At 38.7% G+C, this 22,776-nt stretch overlaps 1 protein-coding gene across 1 annotated transcript in view; it reads left to right on the top strand.

Moving 5' to 3' along the window:
* Positions 1-22,776, top strand: part of LAMA2 (laminin subunit alpha 2) — a 711,163-nt gene that overhangs the window by 630,501 nt on the left and 57,886 nt on the right. The window contains exons 48-50 of the mRNA XM_060190486.1: positions 245-369; positions 7,920-8,082; positions 9,500-9,644. Coding sequence (XP_060046469.1) covers positions 245-369; positions 7,920-8,082; positions 9,500-9,644 — 433 coding nt within the window. The remainder of the gene's footprint in view (positions 1-244; positions 370-7,919; positions 8,083-9,499; positions 9,645-22,776) is intronic.

The raw sequence follows: 22,776 nt of genomic DNA, 5'->3' as shown, positions 1-22,776 counted from the left end.
AAACTTAAAAAAAAAAAGAAAGTATGAATCATTAATTAACTAATGGCAACAAACTGAGATAGTACAGAATAACTAGGATCTGGTGAGGAGACAATGTGGCTAAAAGATGAGTATGTGTGTATCCAGGAATATCAGAAAGTGGGTGGTAACTGCTACAGATTCTACTTCTAATGACTTTTGTGAATATTATAACATTTCTTTGTAAACATCTAGATTTTAACAAATGCCATGTATCTTTCTGCAGAAAGCTGATGCCGTACATGTGATTACATTCACTGGTTGTATGGGAGAAACATTCTTTGACAGCAAACCAATAGGACTGTGGAACTTCCAAGAAAAAGAGGGTGACTGCAAAGGATGTACTGTCAGGTTAGTTGAACTGAATAATTCTCCCAAGATCTGGTATGTACACAGCAATCTTTAAGTCTTATGGTGGAATATTTTATGATGATAAAGATGGGGAATTGGTTCAAAGTAGTTACATTCAGAAATGACTTACCATAGAATCTATACAAGTGTAAGCCTAGCCTCACATTTCTATGGAGGCTTTGTAATGCCTTGGAAGCTACCCACCAAACTTTTTTTTTTTTTTTTCTGTTTTTTTCCTTCTTTTTTCTACCAGAGCACTGCTCAGCTGATTGAACCTGGGACTTCAGAGCCTCAGGCATGAGAGTCTTTTTACACAACTGTTATGCTATCTTCCCCACCCCAGAATTTTTACATGATTATATGTATATGTTTGTAAAAGTTTATAACTCTTTCACTTAAGATTGTATTAGTATCTCATTTCACTCAATGTTAACTTCAAATACAGGAGCTTCTTCAGGTTTATGGCTAGCCTGTAGACCTGATCTCATTTTTCTAAGAACTCTCTCAAAACCCACTGAGCATCATACTTCATTCTGAGTCCATTCATTCTACTATGTTTACAACAAAATATAGCACTCTTGTGCAGGTTTCATCTTCTACTGAAAATTTCAAATATCTCCACTACAGGAAGGAAGCTTTATGAGCAATAGAGAAGTTCTGCAGAAAAGTTTCTACTTTTCTTTCTCTGTCTTCTCTCTCTCTCTCTCCCTCCCTCCCTCCCTCCCTCGATCCATCCCTCACCCTCAACCAAAAAATAGAGAGTGGAAGGAAGGAAGGAGGAAAGGAGAGGAGGGAGGAAGGAAGGAAGGAAGGAAGGAAAGAAGGAAGGGTAAACAACAGAAAGAGAAAAGGAGAAATTTGGCTACTTGAAATGGTGGAGCTATGCAAGCACTAAGCTTCAACAAAAATACCTGGCAAAGCAAGACAATACAAAAATTAAAATAATATATGGATATAAGTCCCTCTAAGCATAGATAGTTATTGCTATAACCAATGAGTAAGGGGAAAAATGTGATAATATCCCATCTCTCTTTATAAAATAGAGGTAAGATGTGCAGAGATTTATAAATAATATTTAACATGCATACAAAATAAGTTTGTAGAATATGCATTAGTCTGGTTTTTACAGAAGGCAAAACAACCAGAGTGGGGAGTTTCTCTGCATAAAAACAACTTGAGTTCACTAATCAACTGAGCCTATAACAATTGTAATTATATTATTTGGAAACTATAAGACAAATTCCTGAAAGCCTAATATACATACATACATATATATGTGTGTGTGTGTATAGCAATTCTAAAATCATTAACTGATTAGAAACTTGTGTTCTTTATTTCCAGTGTAAAGTGCATATAGGCATTGCCAGGACCCAAATCCCCATTAGTAGAACAGGCTACACTTAACATATTTTTTCTCAATATTTCTAGAGGTAGAAACCTTGAACTGTTCTTTTTGTATTAATTTCAATGTTCATTGTCTGTCTTTGATATCATGAAATTGTTGGCATGCTATTGAGAACAGTTTGAAAGTCTGATTCATTTGAGTGGTTTGGTTAGTGATCATCAGTAAAATCTAGTATGAAATGTAAAATTTTTGAAACAAAGAGAAAAAGAGAAAAATACAAAGTAAAACTTGGATTTGGTTTGGAGTTGGGTGTGAGCACAGCGGTTTAGCCACGTGGAGCTAGCAAAATGGCCGCCTCCCACAATGCCTACCAGCCTTTCTCCAGGTCTTCTCTGGGTCAAGATGCAGAAGAGAAAAAGGGCAAAATTGGAACAGCAGCAGGTTTTATAGGGTAAAAACCAGAAGTGGCAAGTTGGAAATGGAAATGGCTAGGAAAGGGGGTGGAGAGAGGCAAAAGGCATGCTGGGAAGGTGAAAGCGTCCTGTTGCTATGGTTTTAACTGAGTTAGCAATACCCTGAGGGGATAATGTGGTGGGGATCTTTTATTCAAAACAATGATTATGTAAGCACAGCAGGGGGCCTGGCTTTAAGGGCAACATAGATACATCATAGGCAGATGAGAAATTGCACCCATGTATCAGTAACTGTAGTTTAAACCACTAATCCTCCAATAAAATGATTTTAAAAGGACCCTGGGTGGTGGAACATCTGGCTGAGCACACTTAATTACCATGTGCAAGGACAGGTTCAAACCTCAAGTCCTCACCTGTGTATAGCAGGTGGGGATCTTCATGAGCAGTGATGCAGTACTGTAGGTGTCTCCCTCCTATAAAAAATAAAAATAAGGGGCTGGGTTGTGGCGCATCTGGTTTAGCACACAAGTTATAGTGGGTGAGGACCCAGGTTCAAGCCCCCAGTCCCCACCTGCAGGGGGAAAGCTTCACAAGTGCTGAAGCAGGGCTTCAGATATCTCTCTGTCTCTCTCCATCCTTATCTCTCCCTTCCCTCTCAGTTTCGGGCTGTCTCTATCCAATATATAAATAAAGGTAAAAAAAAAATTGTAAAAAGGTTTAAAATAAATAAATAAAAACAAAAAGCCACCAGTAACAGTGGGATTCATCATGCAGGCACTGAGTCCCAATGATAACTCTGGTGGCACTAAAAAAAAAATTCATACGGGGGCGCACCTGGTTGAGCACACATATTACAGTGGGCAAGGACCTGGGTTCGAGCACGTGGTCCCCACCTGCAGGGGGAAAGCTTTGCCAGTGGTGAAGTAGTGCTGCAGGTGTCTCTCTGTCTCTCTCCCTCTCTGTCACCCCCTTCCCTCTTGATTCCTGGCTGTCTCTATCCAATAAATAAAAAAGATTAAAAATTTTTTTTAAAAATTCATACAACGAAGATCACAGGGCCATGCAAATATTCTGCTAATCACAAAGTAATGCCAATTTTTCCTAAACCTTTCTTTTTGAAAAAGTTTTGAAAGTCCGTTTACCAGTAAAACATCTAAAGAATCTAAATGTCCAGTCAGCAGTGTATATCATGTGTTAAGCTAATTATCAATTATGAAAAGATCTTTTACCTTTGCATATGAATACTACATTAATTCATTTGAATATAGTCATATTCCTATATGATTGGTATGATGGTTTTCAGGTTACAACTATATATTCAAAAAATTTTCTGGTATATGTGATACAGTCCTAGTTACAAAGGAAATTATAGTCTGAAAAGGATAAAAAGTCAGAAGGCAAGAGATTAGTCAAGCTAACTTAGTCCCTAAGGAGTAATTTGCCAGGCTTGAAAATCCAGGTTGAAGTCCTAGCACCAAGTAGGAACAATATAACACTTGGGCAATGTCTATTGGTTGTATCTTCTCTCTTTGTGTTCTTTCTCTCCCCCCTCCCTCTCTCTTCTTCTCTCCCTCTCCCATCCTCCCTCCCTCCCTCCCTCCCTCACTGTTATTCTCAATTTCTCTATCTAAAATTAAAAGTTTTTTTTTTAAAAAAAATTGGCCTGGAAGTGGTATAATCTCGCAAGCATAGGCCTTGGCACCAAATTAAAAAAAAAAAAAGACGGTGTAATATTCCCATCCCTTCAAAAACGTACATTGAGGACAAGCTAGTAAGCTACAAATACTCAGTTTAAGTGGATCAAGATCTGCTTCATAGAGGACGTATATTGTCATGTGGACTTTGGCATGGAGGAAGAATGCAATGAGAGGAGGTGATAGAATGTGGAGAGCATTTTAACCCCCAAAACAAGAAAGAGCACATTTGGAAACTTGCTGTTTAAAAAAAAAATAGCAAGTAAAATATATTCTGCTCTAATACTTGTCCAGAAATGCATGCGAACTCACTTCTATAGTTGTGGTAAGTAAAAGAATGATGTCATTAAAATGCAGGAATTACACAGATTCATACACAGTTCTTCCCAGCATATTAATGCTTTGTACTGCCAACTAAAAACAGAAGAATGCTAATATAACAACACAACAGAAGACGCTGTCAAGAGTACTGATCCCACTGCACAGCCTGCACACAGGGTGCAGTCACCCACAAATGTGCCATTGCTTTGACAAAGTGCACCATCTTTGGAAGTGTTCATTGTCTAGTTCTCCATCATTGCCTTATCTATCCAAACATGTCATCTAGCAGTGTCAACACTGCCTTATATATCTTACAATCAAACTACTAACAATTATTTCTTTTAAAATAAGCTTTTATATTTTTTGAAATGAATCTTTATTATTAAATATTATTCTGGAAATGTACTAATATTATTACTTAGATGGGTTTTTGTGAGTTTTCTGATTACAAAGCTGCTTAAGTTTTTTTTTTTTTTTTGCCTTTTTTTTTTTTTCCTCCAGGGTTATTGCTGGGCTCGGTGCCTGCACCATGAATCCACCGCTCCTGGAGGCCATTTTCCCCCTTTTTGTTGCCCTAGTTGTTGCAGCCTCATTGCGGTTATTATTGCCATTGTTGACGTTGCTTTGTTGTTGGATAGGACAGAGAGAAATGGAGAGAGGAGGGGAAGACAGAGAGAGAGGGGAGAGAAAGATAGACACCTGCAGACCAGCTTCACCACCCGTCGTGAAGCGACTCCCCTGCAGGTGGGGAGCCGGGGCTCGAACCGGGATCCTTACGCCAGTCCCTGCGCTTTGCGCCACATGCACTTAACTCACTGCACCACCGCCCGACTCCCGCCTTTTTTTTTTAACTTAAGAAAAGAGACATTAACAAAACCATAGGATAGGAGGGTTGCAACTCCACACAATTCCTACCACCCAATCTCCATATCCTATCCCCTCCCCAATAGCTTTCCCATTCTCTGTCCCTCTGGGAGCATGGACCCAGGGTCATTGTGGGTTGCAGAAGGTGGAAGGTCTGGCTTCTGTAATTGCTTCCCCCACTGAACATGGACGTTGACTGATCGATCCATACTCCTAGTCTGCCTCTCTCTTTCCCTAGTAGGGTGGGTTTCTGGGGAAGCGGAGCTCCAGGACACATTGGTGGGGTCTTAAGTCCAGGGAAGCCTGGCTGGCATCCTGATGGCATCTGGAACCTGGTGGCTGAAAAGAGAGTTAAGATACAAAGCCAAACAAATTGTTGAGCAATCATGGACCGAAAGGTTGGAATAGTGGAGAGGAAGTGTTGGGGGTTACTCACTGCAAACTCTATTGTACTACTGCTTTCAGGTATATATTTTGCACTAGTTTATGGGCACGTGCTCTTTCTCACAGAACCTAGTCTATATCTAGGTTTTGGGACTTTGTTAGGAAGTGAACCACCTGGGATGGAATTAGAGAATACTATGAAAGGAAAGGTCTCACCCAAGTGATGAAGCTGAAGGGTTGTCATTCCACACCTGAAGTCTCTGGACACAGTCTGAGCTGAAGCATGTTGAGGTGGCAATCGTTGCGTTGATTAGGTTGCAATCAGCAGATGCAATATTATTTGATATGAATTGGGAGAGGCATGCGGGAAAGTGGGCCCTACCCTAAGGTTCCAGGACTGGGGGGAATATAGACTCTATAGTTGAAATGTGAGGTTCCTGCTGTCTTATGGTTCAAGAAGACAATGGATAGTTATTGTTATCATCACATTATTTGGTAATTGGGTTAACTTTGAAAAGTCCCTTTGTTAGGGTTTGCTGTATAATACCCAGTATCTTGTATATAGCTGTGCCACCGGTTGCTTCTGATCTACTTGGTGTAGGCTTTTGAGAGAGTCAGCATATAAATGAAACAGCCTATATATTAAAAAGACTCAGTCTGTGTTTTGAAAACTTTGAGACATACAATCAATTTTCCCCCTCTCATATTAATTAACTAGTGACTTATATGACTACACTTTAATAGGTGTGTACATAAACACCATTCCTACCACCAAAAGAATGTATCCCATCCCACCCACCCTCCCCCAACCACCCAACCCCCCCTGGCTCAGGAAGCCACATGTCCACCCTCCCTCTCACATCAGGGTTTTTACTTTGGTGCCCTACTTCCAATTTAGTCAGATCCTGCCTTTAGTTTCCCTTTCTGATCTTCTTTCTCAACTTCTGTTGATGAGTAGGATCATCCCATACTCATCTTTATCTTTCTGACTTAGCTCACTTAACATAATTCCTTCTAGCTCTGTCCAAGATGGGTCAGAGAAGGTGGGTTCATTGTTCTTAATAGCTGCATAGTATTCCATTGTGTATATACACCACAGCTTTCTCAGCCACTCATCTGTTGTTGGGCACCTGGGTTGCTTCCAGGTTTTAGCTATTATGAATTGTGCTGCTATGAACATAGGAGTACACACCTCTTTTTGGTTGGGTGTGCTGCTTAAGTTTGAATAACCTGCCTTGGCCCTATTTTCCCACAAATCTTGACATTTATAGAAAGTATTTTATAAAACTCCTGGTGTTTTTTTTTCTTTTCAATCTGGTTTGTCATTTTTATTTATGTAGTATTGGATTACAACACATTATTTCTAATTAGTCAGTTTCATGCACTATTTTCAAGTAATCACTGTAAACAGGACAAAAAGGTTCAATTGTATGTTATAGGGCAGAATAGGACTTCTAGTAGTAAACTTAATGTAGTATGTACAGATGCTTGTTTTATCTTTTTATTGGTACACATTTTAATAGAAGTACAAAATACTACAGTCCTAGAGCAAAAAATGAATATATGTGAGATAAATAAAGAGATTAGGCTAACAAGATGCAGACTGAGAAATATCAAGTAAATGTAGTTGCTCTGTGAGAAAACTTTCTAAAATCTCCATTCTACATACATTTACTATCTGCTATGAGCCAAATGCCATACTAGAGACTGAGTTTGTGCTTAGCGTGGGAACTGATCCATATTTCTTTTTTTAAAAATATTTTATTTATTTATTAATTAGAGGGATATGGGAGAGAGAAAGAACCAGACATCACTCTGGTACATGTGCTGCCAGGGATTGAACTCAGGACCTCATGCCTGAGAGACCAATGCTTTATCCACTAAGCCACTTCCTGGACCACTGCTCCATATTTCTTATCCATTCTCGCAAAGTTTATATTTTGGTGTAAAAGACAGATAAACAATTACAAAAAATAGAGGCATTCTTCCCAGCCACAATTTAATCCATTCCAGCAAAACATATTATATGATGAGTGTCCAGAGATTAAGAATCCATAATATGTTATGATTTTTAATTTTTATAACTAGAAGTACCTTTCTCTTCCCTACTTCTCCATCACTTTACAGAACACCTGTTATGTTCTGTAAATGGAAACATAATAATGTATTCTCAACCCATCCCAAAACTCTTCCCTTTCATATCACTATACCTAAGCACCATGCCATAGCATAATATATAAGCAGTAATATAGCTAAGCACCAAGTACTTCATCATACCATAAGGTATTATAAGTATGTCAATGACCTATTTATTGAACACCTAATGAGATGAAAGTGAAAGTTGGTGGTTACCTGGTTTAAGATGGTGGCAGAGAAAAAAAAAAAAGAAAGAAAAAGAAAGAGAAGATCTAGTTGGGATGGTTTCAACCATGCAACAGCTTTCAGTTTGGTATCAGCACATAATATGATGGGCTCAATAATGGTGAGCTGTGTATGTGACTTGTTCATGGGAAACTTGTCTCTCTTCAGTCCTCAGGTAGACGACAGTGAGGGAACTATTCAGTTCGACGGAGAAGGCTATGCACTGGTCAGTCGCCCCATTCGCTGGTACCCCAACATCTCTACTGTCATGTTCAAATTCAGAACATTTTCTTCAAGTGCTCTCCTGATGTACCTTGCCACACGTGATTTGGTAAAGATGTTTACAGTATATGTGCCATAAGTGAAAATTGTGCTTGCTTATTTTCTGTATTGTTCTAATTATCAATTATTGGCAAAAAAAACATATTAATTATTGCTTAAAAAAACAAGGTGAGGGGATCTTGAATAGATGGTCTCCATAAGAGTGAGAGTAACTGAGTGACATAGAGTTTATATATTTTTTTCTTTCTTTCTTTTCTTTTCCTTTTTTTTTTTCCTCCAGGGTTATTGCTGAGACTCAGTGCCTGCACTACAAATTCACTGCTACTGGAGGCCATTTTTCACTTTTTGTTGCCCTTGTTGTTATTGTTATAGTTGACATTGCTACTGTTGTTATTGGATAAGACAGAGAGAAATTGAGAGAGTAGGGGAAGACAGAAGGGGGAGAGAAAGATAGGCAACTGAAGACTGGCTTCACCTGCGAAGCAAACACCACCCCCCCACCCTCCTGCCGCAGGTGGGAAGCAGGGGACTCGAACCTGGATCCTTAAGCAGGTCCTTGCGCTTCGTGCCATGTGTGCTTTACCTGCTAATGCCCAGCCAGCATAATTTCTTTAAAAACTAAATATAGCACTGGGGAGATAGCATAATGGTAGTTATTCAAGAAAGGATTTTATGCCTGAGACTCTTAAAAATTCTGGATTCAATTCCCAGCAATACCATTAACACAGCAATACTATAACAGAGCTGAATAGTGCTCTGTTAAATATATATGTGTGTGTATATATATATATATATATATATATATATATATATATATATACACACACACATATATATTCATTGTTCTTTTTTTGGAGGCCAGTTTTTTCATTTTATTGAATAAGACAGAGAGAAATTGAGGGAGGAGGAGGATATAGAGAAGGAGAGAGAGACAGAGAGACATCTGCAGCCTTGCTTCACTACTTTTGAAGTGTCCCCCCTGCAGGTGGAGATACTTTATTTCCATTTAACTCTTAGTATAGTCCTATAAGAGAAGCAACCAGTTATGGAATCAGGTATCAGCAAAACTACCTGCTCAGATTTTTTTCCTAGAAAATTGAGTTTGAATTGATTTAAATTGGATTTTTAATTTCCTAATTGTTTTATCCAGTTCAATATTTTTTAGTGAATTTTTTCAGGGAACAGGCTTTTGGTTTGCTTAGTATGTTTTTTTTTTTTTAAGAAACTCACTTTATATTATTATAATAAAAGCATGTATTCCAGTAATTTGGTTGTGATCATAAGTATCACAGTATTATAACCACATTCACAAAGTAGTAACACTGATTCTAATTCCAAAATTATTTCATTTACAGAACAACATGGTCAGTAATTTAGTTGTTGGCCCCATTATAAACTCCATGAAGAAAGTATATATGCATATTTTTCAGTGTATCTAATCACCAATATTTTTACTTTATTAATAGAAAGATTTCATGAGTGTAGAGCTCACTGATGGACACATAAAAGTCAGTTATGATCTGGGTTCAGGAATGGCTTCTGTTGTCAGCAATCAAAACCATAATGATGGGAAATGGAAATCATTCACCCTATCAAGAATTCAAAAACAAGGTGAGTTATTACAGTCCTAATGCACTGTGATCCTTAATCAGACTATCCAAAGCTTCCATGTATCCAATCATGTGGAAATCCTGTCTGTAATTTTAGGTACTCACAAACTGTGAAAAAAAAACAAAAACGATATAGTCATTTCTTTACCTTAGATGATAGGTGGTTTCGGTTAGACATGACTGATTGAAGAGTCAAATGGGCCTCTGTCATTTTCTTTTGAAAGTAAGAGCTTAATTTGAAAATGTAAAACTACCTTAACACTTGTAAAATTACATCTTGTAGTAGGTTTGAAAAGGTTATGTGCTTGTCTTCTCTTTTTATTTTGCCAAAATGCTTCCTTTAGAGTACTCCATAAGTAGAATTTACAGGGGTGGCAGAATATAGCTACTAGCATTTTGTTCTTCACAAAGTGCCAAAAAATATTTACATGCAAATAAATACTTACTAATAACTTGACATTTTTATTTTTCCAGTACATTTTGAAACATTTTGCATGTCTTATATCTGCATATGTAGACTGTTATTTTGTATGATTTGAGCAAAAGGCTTAAACTACAAACATACCTATTGCTCAAAATCAGCATAGGAATTCCAGTTTAATCTTATTGTTGTAAGATGTACCATTTACTGCCATGATTATTATTAAATGGCATGAGCAAATTAGTGTTATTTAAGCATATCATCCTAATTATTTGTAGTTTAGTATTACCAATATTCGCAAATGAAACTTGGCTATTTCTCCTCATATAATTACAATTAATTTTGGCTATGCAAGTGGAATATTTCATGAAATTTTAGCTATAACTCCCCCCTTCATTTAATACATATCATACATATCTGATTAGCCCATACTAAATAATATGCAAGAAGTAGATGTAGTCCCTGGCAAGTTCTTGCCTTCGAGGTATTTGCAGTCTAATGGGGAGGCAGAAAAGTAAATCAGTGGTTAGATGTAAAATGCTAACTGCTGACACACACTAGAAATTTCAGTAGATACTGAAAATTCAATCTGTCAGGTTAGGGGTGAGATGGTGCACCTAGTCGAGCACACACACCTTAACATGTACACATCCTGCTTCCCATCTGAAAGGGAGAGTTCTCATGAGTGTTGAGGGCTGCATCTCTCTCTATCTTCCTTTTGCCTTCTCCTCCCCTCTCTCAATTTCTCTCTGTACTATCAAATAAAAAGAAAAGGAAAAAAAAGTGGGGGGAATATGGCAGTCAAGAGCAATAGATTCCTTGTCTACGCACTGAGCCCCCAGCTCTAATCCTAGTGGTAATTAGAGAGTTGGTATCACATGAATGCTTTCTGTCATTATTCTTTAGTTGATGATTTGCATTTTTCTGTCTGGCCATCTGAAAGGTGACAAATCCCCAAATGTCATTTCTCTTATATAATTCCTTTTAACTTTTGTGGCCCAATTTAATTTTACCAGTTTTTTTTAACATCAGAGGTTATATGAACATATTATTACTATGAATAGATACAGAATATTTATTTTCTTTTGTTATCAAAGCATACTTTTATTTCATAAAATTATTAAGATGGAAATTGAGCACAAATTCCCTTAAAACAAAAAGTCAAATAATAGACCCTTCTTTCTAAACTCTCACTGTGACAAACATTTACATGTTAATAAGTTTGTTACCTTAAACATTTTTAAAATCATTTCTAACTAGCTTAAAGGTATAGCTTGCCTGTTTGCATTTGTAAAATAAAATTTAATTTAACTATAGTTGAATTAAAAAAATCTGTCAGAATATTCAGCCTAGGGTAAGAGAGAAGAAAATACAGAGGGCCAACAAGGAAGAGTTGAGAATTTGTCTGGATAAAACCCCTTTGGGCATTCAGAGAGGTGAAATTTATCTGATACTCTGAAAGCTTCAGTGGGTATTATACATGATGTTCTTATTTTATTTTTCCAAAGCACTACTATGTCTGATTTGTGGTGATGCTAGGGATTGAACCTGGAACCTCAAGACTCAGGCATGAAAGTCTTTTTGCGGGAGTTGGGCGATAGCACAGCAGGTTAAGCACAGGTGGAGCAAAGTACAAGGACCAGTGTTAGGATCCTGCTCCGAGCCCCGGCTTCCCACCTGCAGGGGAGTTGCTTCACAAGCGGTGAAGCAGATCTGCAGGTGTCTGTCTTTCTCTCCCCCTCTCTGTCTTCCCCTCCTCTCTCTGTTTCTCTCTGTCCTATCTAACAACGATGGCAACAATAACAACAACAACAATAACTACAACAATAAAACAACAAGGGCAAGAAAAGGGAATAAATAAATATTTAAAAAAAGAACGTCTTTTTGCATCACCACTATGTCATCTCCCGCCAGCTTTTTTCCTAATGTCTTTTCCATAGAATCTGAAATCCCAGAGAAACTTCTAAGTTTGGGGGAAAAATGGTTTTGTATTTTCATAAATTATAGTACTGCTACATGCATTGTTCCTATGTAAGAAAGGCACAATACAGATTTGTGTCCTAGAGGCCATACTTATATTCTGTTATTAAGACTGTTTAGTTCTGATCCAACATTTCCTAAACTTCTTTCATGCCAAGAATTCTCATTCTTGTAGTACCAGAATTCTGTTGATTATACTCTGGGAAGGCTTTAGTAGCTACAAGGAGATCCAAAGGCTACCAGGATGAATGCTAGCAGAAAATTAATAGATGAGGCTAGACAGATACAGAGCCATTCCATAAAGGGGTTTGTGAGCTAAGCTAACAAATTTCAACTTTTTCCTGAGAGCTATAGGAAACTACTAAGAATTTTAATCATGGTGTGACACCATCAGATTTATGCTTCAGTAAATTTTCTTTAGCAGCAGGTTGGAAAATGGATTTGTGACAATTTCAGATGCTACTGCAGTCTGCAGTAAACTAGGTGAAGAGAGGGGAGAATGAACAATAAGTCACTAGCCATGAAAATAGAGAGAACAAGGGAGCTGAAAGATAGTATGTATTTTAAGAGTGAAGAGCTTTATGATATATTCATTATAGAGGCTAAGTTTTTTTTTTTCTTTAGTAGATGAATGATTGCACTTTTGTCTTTGCTAGGATAAGAAGAATGTATCAGGACATTCACCAAGCTATTGGGTTCAGGAAAATATGCCAAGTTTTCTTTTAAATATGTTGAGTTAAAGGTACATTAATACAAAATACTAGTAGACTTTTAAATCCATGTAATTGACAAGGAATGCATTATGTGCATCCAAGAATCAGCCCAGATCTAGGAGAGTGATAGATAACTAAAAATCATTATGATGGCTTAAACAGGAATATATAATATATAATAAACAAGCAGATAAGTTTAGAATAACATGCTCGAAATCCCTGAAAAAAATAAAGTAACAGTACTAGAACAGCACAGTAAGGCAAGAACTTAACAAAAGAAACTTGGAATAAATAATTAGAGAAAGGAGCAATAAATAAGATTGATTTCTCAGCACGTCAAATGTAGGCAGAGTGACCAGTTAGGTCTAATAACACTCCAAACAAAAAATAAGTGATGGCTAAAAATAAGAGTTGCAGAATTTGACACTAGGGAAATGCCAATGGGCCCACAATATGATACCACTATGCAGTACATAGAATGTCTACAAGTGAAAAGACACCATATCCAGGGCTGGCAAGGATAAGGAGCATCTGAATCTTTGATATGCTGCTGATGAAAATGTCAAATGGCACAGTCATACTGGAAAACAGACTGACAATTTCTTCAAAAAATAAATCCCTACCTATGAATCAGCCATTCCACTCCTCAGTATTAACTCAAGACACATGAATGTGTACATTCAGACAAATTATAGTACTTTTATTCTTGATACTCAACCAAACAATTGGTTTATTTTCAAGAATACACTAAATAGATGATTATGCTTACAAAATATGGAAGGTTGTGAAAGAGAGCTACAGGATGGTTTTGTTCATATGTGGAATATAGGTAACTGAAACACATGAACTTGCAAAAAAAAAAAAAAAAAAGCGACCAAATTGTCTCTAAGACTGTATAAGAACTATGGAGGTTGGTAAAACAGGAAGGGAGAGGGAGTCACAGAACTTTTGTGGTGGGTTCAGTGTGGAACTGTACCCCCATAATCTTATAATCTTATAAATGACTGAAAAATAGGAAAGGAAACTGCAACAGGTAAAACTATATATAAATAAACATATATCAGTTGAAATTACAACAACAACAATAACAAAAGGAACACATCAAATAATGAGTGATACCTGGTGCTCCTGCAGAGTTAGCAAGTATATGCGAATGAGGAAATACCTGGAATGAGAGGCTGTGTATAGTCTGCCTCCAGACTAAGGAAGCTGCATCCCATTTGAGAGTGAGTTTCAAGCAGAGTCTGGGTCTGGCAAAAACTGTCAACTTGTGTAAGCAAGGTTCTGCTCAAGGAGTAATCCCTTTTTGCTATTTTTATTTTTTGGTATTATCTTTATTTAATTATTGGATAGAGAAAGCCAGGTATGGAGAAGGAAGGGAGTGATACAAAGGGAGACAGAGAGAGACACTTGTAACACTGCTTCACCATTTATGAAGCTTTCCCCCTGCAGGTGAGAACTGGGGGCTTGAATCTAGGTCCTTGTGCATTGTAACATGTGTGCTCAGCCAGGTGTGCCACCACCCTGCCCAAGGAGTAATCTCCATCAACAACTTGTTCTGCTTTGTCAAGTTCAAGATAGCTTTGTCAAGATAGTTGCCAGAAATCTCTCTACTGACCCTCAGATACATGAAGGAATCCAAGATATATATATTTTTTTCCCTGGGGCTTCTCTTAAAGATGAGAATTTTTGTTGAGCACACTTTATAGTGTGCAAGGACCCAGGTTCAAGCCTCTAGTCCCCACCAGTAAGTGAAAAGCTTTGAGAGTGGTGAAGTAGTGTTGCAGGTATCTCTCTGTCTCTCCCTATTATCTTCCCTCTTGATTTCTGTCTGTCTCTATCCAATAAATAAATAGAAGTAATAAAACTTTTTTAAAAAGATGAGATTATGGTTTTTTTATTGTTTATTTTCATAGCAAAGTTCTCACACATACTCAATTTTTTGTTGTTGTTCCTGGGCTGTCTCTTCATTTAGAGATAGATAGATAGATAGATAGATAGATAGATAGATAGATAGATAGATAGATACTCTCAAATAGTGTCTGTGTTCAAAGTGGGGCCATACACACTACCCAGTGAGATATCTTCCTAGTCCTGCTTTTCCAATTTATTTTTATAAATGAAATGTTTTTCAAGAATGTAGGAGGAGATTTTGGAAACATGTCCATGTAAATGGAAACCCACACGGAGCAGGAGACCAGGTTCAACATATTTGCCACCATAGTATATTACAACAGACACACTGGCCTAGGTATTATGTGCTCCAAAGAAGTAACCAATCCATCAAATAGATTATCCTAACCAAACTCTGAAAAACTATGCTGATGGTCCTCAGCCCTGACCTCCAAGTATTGTCTGTACCACAATTCAGCTCTTAGAGACTGGTATTGACAACTGAACTCCTCGACAGGGCCTGCACCATCACCCTTTGGTCAATTTCACCATATCCAAGGTCTGCATCTTTAAGCCCTACAGCTATTTCACACCCCTAGCCTTTAGAAAGCCTTCATACTAATTCATTGACTATATTGTGAAGACTCACACCAGAGTCTCATACAAAAAAAATTTCAGAGTGAGATTGTTTCCCTCATGAAAGTATTAATAGGGACTACTGGAGGCAGACTACAGAGAAGCAGCAGCTGTGCTTCTCTCCTCTCCTCTCCCGGATCAACTAGGAATACCGAAGGAAATCACTTGGGACCACAACAAGACAGGACTAGAAAAACTTCAGGAAACTACCAAATCACCAGTGAGTGCAAACACCTATGGCTCTTGGACAGAAAGGAGCATAGGGAGAGATTAAGTGGCTGGTAACAGTGCAGCAGTTTACCAGTTGAGACACCACCTCCAGCCTGTACAGCTGAAGGGAGGAGAGGATTCCCCTAAGACTCACCAAATTCTTCTTCTAGCATTTGCCCTTCTTCAGTAGCCAGTCAACAGCGTCAGGTTGAGCCTGATGTAAAGTTTCGAGACCTCCTTTGAATCTGGAGAGGTGGCAGTCATTGACTATGTGGGTCATAGTCTGTCTGTAGCCGCAGGGGCAATTCGGGTCATCTCTGGCTCCCCAGCAATGGAACATAGCGGCGCACCAGCCATGGCCTGTTCGATAGCGATTGAGGAGGGCCCAATCATAACGTGCTAGGTCAAAGCCGGGTTGATGCTTGCAGGGGTCTGTGATGAGGTGTTTGTTCTTTACCTCAGCTGACTGCCAACTCTGTTACCAAGAGACTGGAACAGAGAAGATCAGTGTAGGCATAGGGGACCATATTGGGTGACGAGACGTCAAGTGTTGGACAGGGTGGGCGAAGATATCTGCGTATATTGGCAGGTCTGGTCGAGCGAAGACGTGGGAAATTAACTTAGATGATGCCGCATCCCGACGAATATCTGGCGGTGCGATGTTGCTAAGAACTGGCAGCCATGGAACCGGGGTGGAACGGATGGTTCCAGAAATGATCCTCATGGAGGAATATAATTTGGAATCGACCAAGTGGACATGGGGGCTACGGAACCATACTGGGGCACAGTATTCTGCAATGGAATAGCATAATGCCAGAGAGGATGATCGTAGTGTGGAAGCGCTCGTGCCCCATGAGGAGCTAGCCAGTCTTGCAATGATGTTATTCCTCGCGCCCACCTTTGCTGCAGTTTTTATGAGATGTTTGTGAAATGACAGAGTGCGATCGAGAGTAACGCCAAGATAGACTGGCTGGGCTTCATGCCGGATTCTCGTACCGCCAAGCTTTACATTAAGCTCACGCGAGGCCGAGGCATGGGGTAGATGGAAAACAGATGATACCGTTTTTGCAGTGCTAGGGATTAGTCGCCATTTTTTACAGTAATCAGATATCAGAGACATGTCTTTCGTGAGTGTTTCCTCGAGGATGTCAAACTTGGATGCCTGAGTTGCACAGCAGATGTCATCAGCGTAGATGAACTTCCTTGAAGAAGTTTCTGGGAGGTCATTGATGTAAATATTAAATAGCGTAGGAGCCAGAACAGAGCCCTGGGGGAGGCCACTTGAGACAAGTCTCCATCTGCTAGACTTGTCACCCAGATGCACCCGGAATCTTCTGTTTTGGAGAAGAAACGATATAGTGTTGGCCACCCATGGAGGCAGGCATCTTGAGATCTTGACTAGGAGACCACGGTGCCAGACCGTGGCATAGGCTGCTGTGAGATCAACAAAGGCTGCACCTCTCTTTAAATTCTTCTGGAATCCATTTTCAATGTAAGTTGAGAGGGCCAGGGCTTGTTTGCAGGTAGATCTTCCTGGGCAGAAACCAGCTTGGGCGGGTGATAGGAATTTCTCTGTAAGAAGAGAAATACGTGACAGAAGCAGCCTCTCAAGGAGTTTGTAATACACGGAGAGGAGAGAAATTGGTCTATAGCTGGCAGCCAGTGTTGGGTCTTTCTTTGGTTTCAAAACCGCTATAATCTTCACATGACGCCAAACTTTGGGCATAGACTCAGATTCCAAGATGTGGGACAGGAATGCAGCGAGCCACTTCTTTGCAGCGGGACCCAAATGCAAAAGTGAATCTCCATTGCTACTGCCCTCAGAACCTGGAGCAGTGGCAGGGAGGCCCTATGCTGACACCAGGGGACAGAGAACTAACCAGGAAACTAAAGAAAAACTCTATACCTCAGTGGCCTAGTGTTGGAGCTGTGAGAGTCTCTTTGCATAAGCACTGGATTATCTCTGCCCCACACTACTTTCTCTCTTGGTCAGGAGTCAGTGATTAAGATAAGTAGCCTACTTGGTGTTTGAAAGCCCTCAGGTTCCCATAGCCTACAGGGAAGAAAAAGAACAAAAGAGGCTTTTAAGCCACTGAGCTCCAACTCAGGGATTAAAATAATATTGAAACAACTGTCAATTTCCACAACTGTGAACCCTTTAACTACCCTCCTGAGACACAAGTCAATCCAGGTAAGAGTGAGCAGTAGTTTCAAAAGTACTGAGAGAGGGATCTCATAACATACTATATAGAGTGGTTAAACCAACAAGAAGAAATATTGGAGAAATGAACCAGGACAAGAGTTCAGCTAAAAGCACCCCAAAGGTTGAACCACAAAATAGTGATGTCAACATCCAAATGCTTGTTAAGGAAATAGTCACAAGAGTGAGGAAAGAGTCTGAAAGAATTGTCATCAGAAATTCAGAAACAACAAATGAGACTCTGGAAGAAAACACTAATTATCTCAAGGTAATTAAAGAGCTGAAATAGTTTAGCTAAGGACACAACTAGCTGAACAAGCTAAAACAGTATCAGAACAGGGTAACAAAATGGATTAACTCCAGAAAACAGTAGAGAGGAGAGAGAATAGAATAAATGAGGCAGAAGACTGAATTAGCCAGATCAAGGACAAATTAGAGACAACTAAAAATGAAGTAAAATATCTCAAAAGAGATTAGCAGATACTGAAAACAACAGAGACCTATGGGATGACTTCAAAAGAAATAATATAGGCATTATTGGCTTACCAGAGGAAGAAACAGAGGGAGAGGAAGAAAGCATTCTTCAGGACATAATAGCTGAGAACTTCTCTAGTCTAGACAACATCAAAGACATAAAGGTTCGAGAATCCCAGAGTGTCCCAAACAGAATTAACCCACACTTAAAGACACCAAGAAACATCATATTTAGAATGGAAAGGGATAAGGATAAAGAAAGGATCCTAAAGGCTGCAAGAGAAAAACAAAGAGTCACCTACAGAGGAAAACCCAAAAGATAAGCAGCAGACTTCTCTACACAAACGCTACAGGCCAGAAGAGAATGGCAAGATAGCTATCAAGTGCTCAATGAGAAAGGCTTTCAGCCAAGAGTACTGTATCCTGCTGGACTGTTATTCATACTAGATAGAGGCATAAAAATCTTCTCAGATAAGCATCAGTTGAAAAAATTAACTATCACCAAGCCAGCCCTAAAAGAAGTTCTGAAAGGTCTCTTTTAAGCAGACCACCATAAATATGCCATATATAAGAACACTCTAAAAATCTATAAGAATGGCATTAAAATGTCTTCAATCTTTGATATCATCAATATGTCTGGCCAAAATTCACCTATTAAAAGGCACAGAGTAGGAAGATGGATCAGAAAGCACAACCCAACAATATGCTGTCTAGAGGAACCCACCTAATACAACAAGACAAACACAGACTCAAAGTGAAAGGATGGGAAACTATCATACAAGCCAGTGGCCCACAAAAAAAAGGGCAGGAACAGCTATTCTCGTATCTGACATGATAGACTTTAAAATAAATAAATTTAAAACAGATAGGGATGGTCACTAATTAATGCTCAGTGGATAAGAAAATCAAGAGGACTTAACAATTATCAACATCTATGCACCCATTGAGAAGCCATCTAAATATATCAAACATCTACTGAAAGAGCTACAGCAATATATTTACAGCAACACAGTCATAGTGGGGGTCTTCAACACCCCACACTCTGAACTGGACAGATCATCCAGGCAGAAAATCAGTAAATATATGAGAGAGATAAATGATGAGAAAGAAGAACTAGAACTATTGGACATTCTCAGAATCATTCACACCAAGAAACTGGAATATACATTTTACTCAAGTCCACATGGGTCATTCTCAGGCATAGACCACAAAGACAGCATCAGCAAATCCAAGACCATTGAAATCATCCCAACCACAGTGGAATTAAACTAACACTTAAAAATCAACAAAAGATAGTACCAAATAATAATAGTCCCAAACAATAATAGTCCCAAAATAGGGAAGCTCAACAGTACACTACTTAACAACTACTGGGTCAAAGAGGAAATAAAGGAAGAAATCAAAATGTTTTGAGATTTCGATGAAAATGAAGACAAAAGCTATCAAAATATTTTGGACACAGCTAAGACAGTACTGAGAGGGAAGTTTATAGCCATACAAGCACAATTAGGAAACAAGAAAACATACAAATAAACATCCTGATTGCACATCTTAAATACATAGAAAAAGAAGACCAAGGGAACCCCAAAGCAACCAGAAGGACCAAAATCACTAAAGTTAGGGCAGAAATCAATAACATTGAAAATAAGAAAACCATACAAAAGATCAATGAAAGTTAATGTTGGTTCTTCAAAAGAGTGAACAAAATCGATAAACCTTTAGCCAGACTCAAAAAACAAAAAAGGGAAAAGACAATCAGATTGTAAATGAAAGAGGAGAAAAGAGGAGATATCACAACAGACACTGCAGAAATTCAGCATATCATGTGAGACTTCTGTGAACAACTATATGCCACCAAGCTAGAGAACCTGGAAGAAATGGACAATTTCTAGATACCTATGACTTCCAAAATTAAGTAAAGAGTAGCTAGATAACATGAGCAGGCCAATTACAGCGAATGAAATTGGAACAGTTATCAAAAAGCTTCTGAAGAATAAAAGTCCTGGACCAGATGGTTTTACAAATGAAATCTAGAAAACCTTCAAGGAAGATTTAATACCTATACTTTTAAAAGTCTTCCAGAAGATTCAATACTCCCTTCCAGCTTTTATGAAGCCAACATCACTCTTTACCAAAAGCAGACAGGTACATAAACAAAAAAGAAAACTACAGACCAATATCTCTGATGAACACACACGCTAAAATATTGAACAAAGTTCTAGCCCACCAGATACAGCAGTATATTAAAAAGATGTTCATCATGACCAAGTGAGGTTTATCCCAGGGATGTAAGATTGGTTTAATATATGTAATTCAAACAAAGTGATCCACCACATCAGTAAAAGCAAGACTAAAAACAACATAGTCATATCAGTAGATGCAGAGAAAGCCTTTGACAAAATACAACATCCCTTTATGATCAAAATACTACAAAAAATGGGAATAAATGGAAAATTCCTTAAGATAGTGGAGTCTATATATAGCAAACACACAATCAACATCATACTAAGTAGTGAAAAAACTGGAAGCATTTCACCTCAGATCAGCTACTAGACAGGGCTGCTCAACATCACCATTATTATTCAATATAGTGTTGGAAGATTCTGCCATAGCAGTCAGGCAGGGGCATGGAATTAAAGGCATACAAATTGGAAGAGAAGAAGTCAAACTCGCTGTATTTACAGAGGACATGATAGTATACATAGAAAAACCTAAGGAATCCAGCAAGAAGCTTTTGGAAATCATCAGGCAATACAGTAAGGTGTCAAACTGCAAAATTAACATCCAAAAGTCAGTGGAATTCCTCTATGCAAACACTAAATTAGAAGAAGTTGAAATCCAGAAATCAATTCCCTTTACTATAGCAACAAATACAATAAAATATCTAGGAGTAAACCTAACCAAAGAAGTGAAAGACTTGTATACTGAAAATTATGAGTCACTACTCAAGGAAACTGAAAAGGACACAAAGTGGAAAGATATTCCATGTTCATGGGCTGGAAGAATTAACATCATCAAAATGAATGTACTATCCAGAGCTATTCCCATCAATATCACAACCACATTTTTTAGGAGAATAGAACAAATGCTACAAGTGTTTATCTGGAACCAGAAAAGACCTAGAATTGCCAAAACAATCGTGAGAAGAAAGAATAGAACTGGAGGCATCACACTCCCAGATCTCAAATTGTATTATAGGGCCATTGTCATCAAAGCTGCTTGGTACTGGAACATGAATAGACACACTGACCAGTGAAATAGAATTGAGAGCCCAGAAGTAAGCCTCCACACCTATGGACATCTTATCTTTGACAAAGGTACCCAGACTATTAAATGGGGAAAGCAGAATCTCTTCAACAGATGGTGTTGGAAAAAAATGGGTTGAAGCATGCAGAAGAATGAAACTGAACCACTATATTTCACCAAATACAAAAGTAAATTCTACAAAAGTAGATCAAGGACCTGGATGTTAGACTAGAAACTCTCAGATACCTAGAGGAAAATACTGGCAGAACTCTTTTCCGCATAAATCTTAAAGACATCTTCAATGAAATAAATCCAATCACAAAGAAGACTAAGGCAAGTATAAACCTATGGTACTAAATCAAATTAAAAAGCTTCTGCACAGCAAAAGAAACCACTACTCAAACCAAGAGAACCCCTCACAGAATGGGAAAAGATCTTTACATGCCATACATCAGACAAGCAGCTAATAACCAGAATGTATAAAGAGCTTTCCAAACTCAACAACAAGAAAACAAATGACCCCATCCAAAAATGGGGAGAGGACATGGACAGAATATTCACCACCAAAGAGATCCAAAAGGCCGAGAAACACATGGAAAATCCAAGTCTTTGATTGTCAGAGAAATGCATATAAAGACAACAATGAGATACCACTTCACTCCTGTATGTCATACATTAAAAAAGGAAACAGCAGCAAATGCTGGAGAGGTTGTGGCATCAAAGGAATCCTCCTGCACTGCTCGTGGTAATGTAAGTTGGTCCAACCTCTATGGAGAACAAGGCTAGCAAAGGATCTACCCTATGATCCTGCATTTCTTCTCCTGGGGATATATCCTAAGGAACCCAACACACCCATCCAAAAAGATCTGTGTATACCTATGTTCTTAGCAGCACAATTTGTAATACCCAAAATCTGGACGCAATCCAGGTGTCCAACAACAGATGAGTGTCTGAGCAAGTTGTGGTATGTATACACAATGGAATACTACTCAACTATTAAAAATGGTGACTTCACCATTTTCAGCCCATCTTGGATGGAGCTTGAAGAAATCATGTTCCTAGGGGGTCAGGCAGTGGCTGAGCGGTGAAGCGCATGTGGCACAAAGTGCAAGGACCACGAACAGCATAAGGATGCCGGATCAAGCCCACACGCCCCACCTACAGGGGAGTCACTTCACAGGCAGTGAAGCAGGTCTGCAGGTGTCTGTCTTTCTCTCCCCCTCTCTGTTCCCCTCCTCTCTCCATTTCTCTATGTCCTATCCAACGATGAACAACATCAACAACAATAATAACCACAACAAGGCTACAACAACAAGGGCAACAAAAGGGGCAGGGAATGGCCTCCAGAGCATTGGATTCA

This window comes from Erinaceus europaeus, chromosome 4 (assembly GCF_950295315.1).
Source record: "Erinaceus europaeus chromosome 4, mEriEur2.1, whole genome shotgun sequence".
In the NCBI taxonomy this organism is placed as follows: Eukaryota; Metazoa; Chordata; class Mammalia; order Eulipotyphla; family Erinaceidae; genus Erinaceus; species Erinaceus europaeus.
The sequence above is the reverse complement of the archived record's forward strand: the minus strand, read 5'-3'. Positions and strand labels throughout refer to the sequence as shown.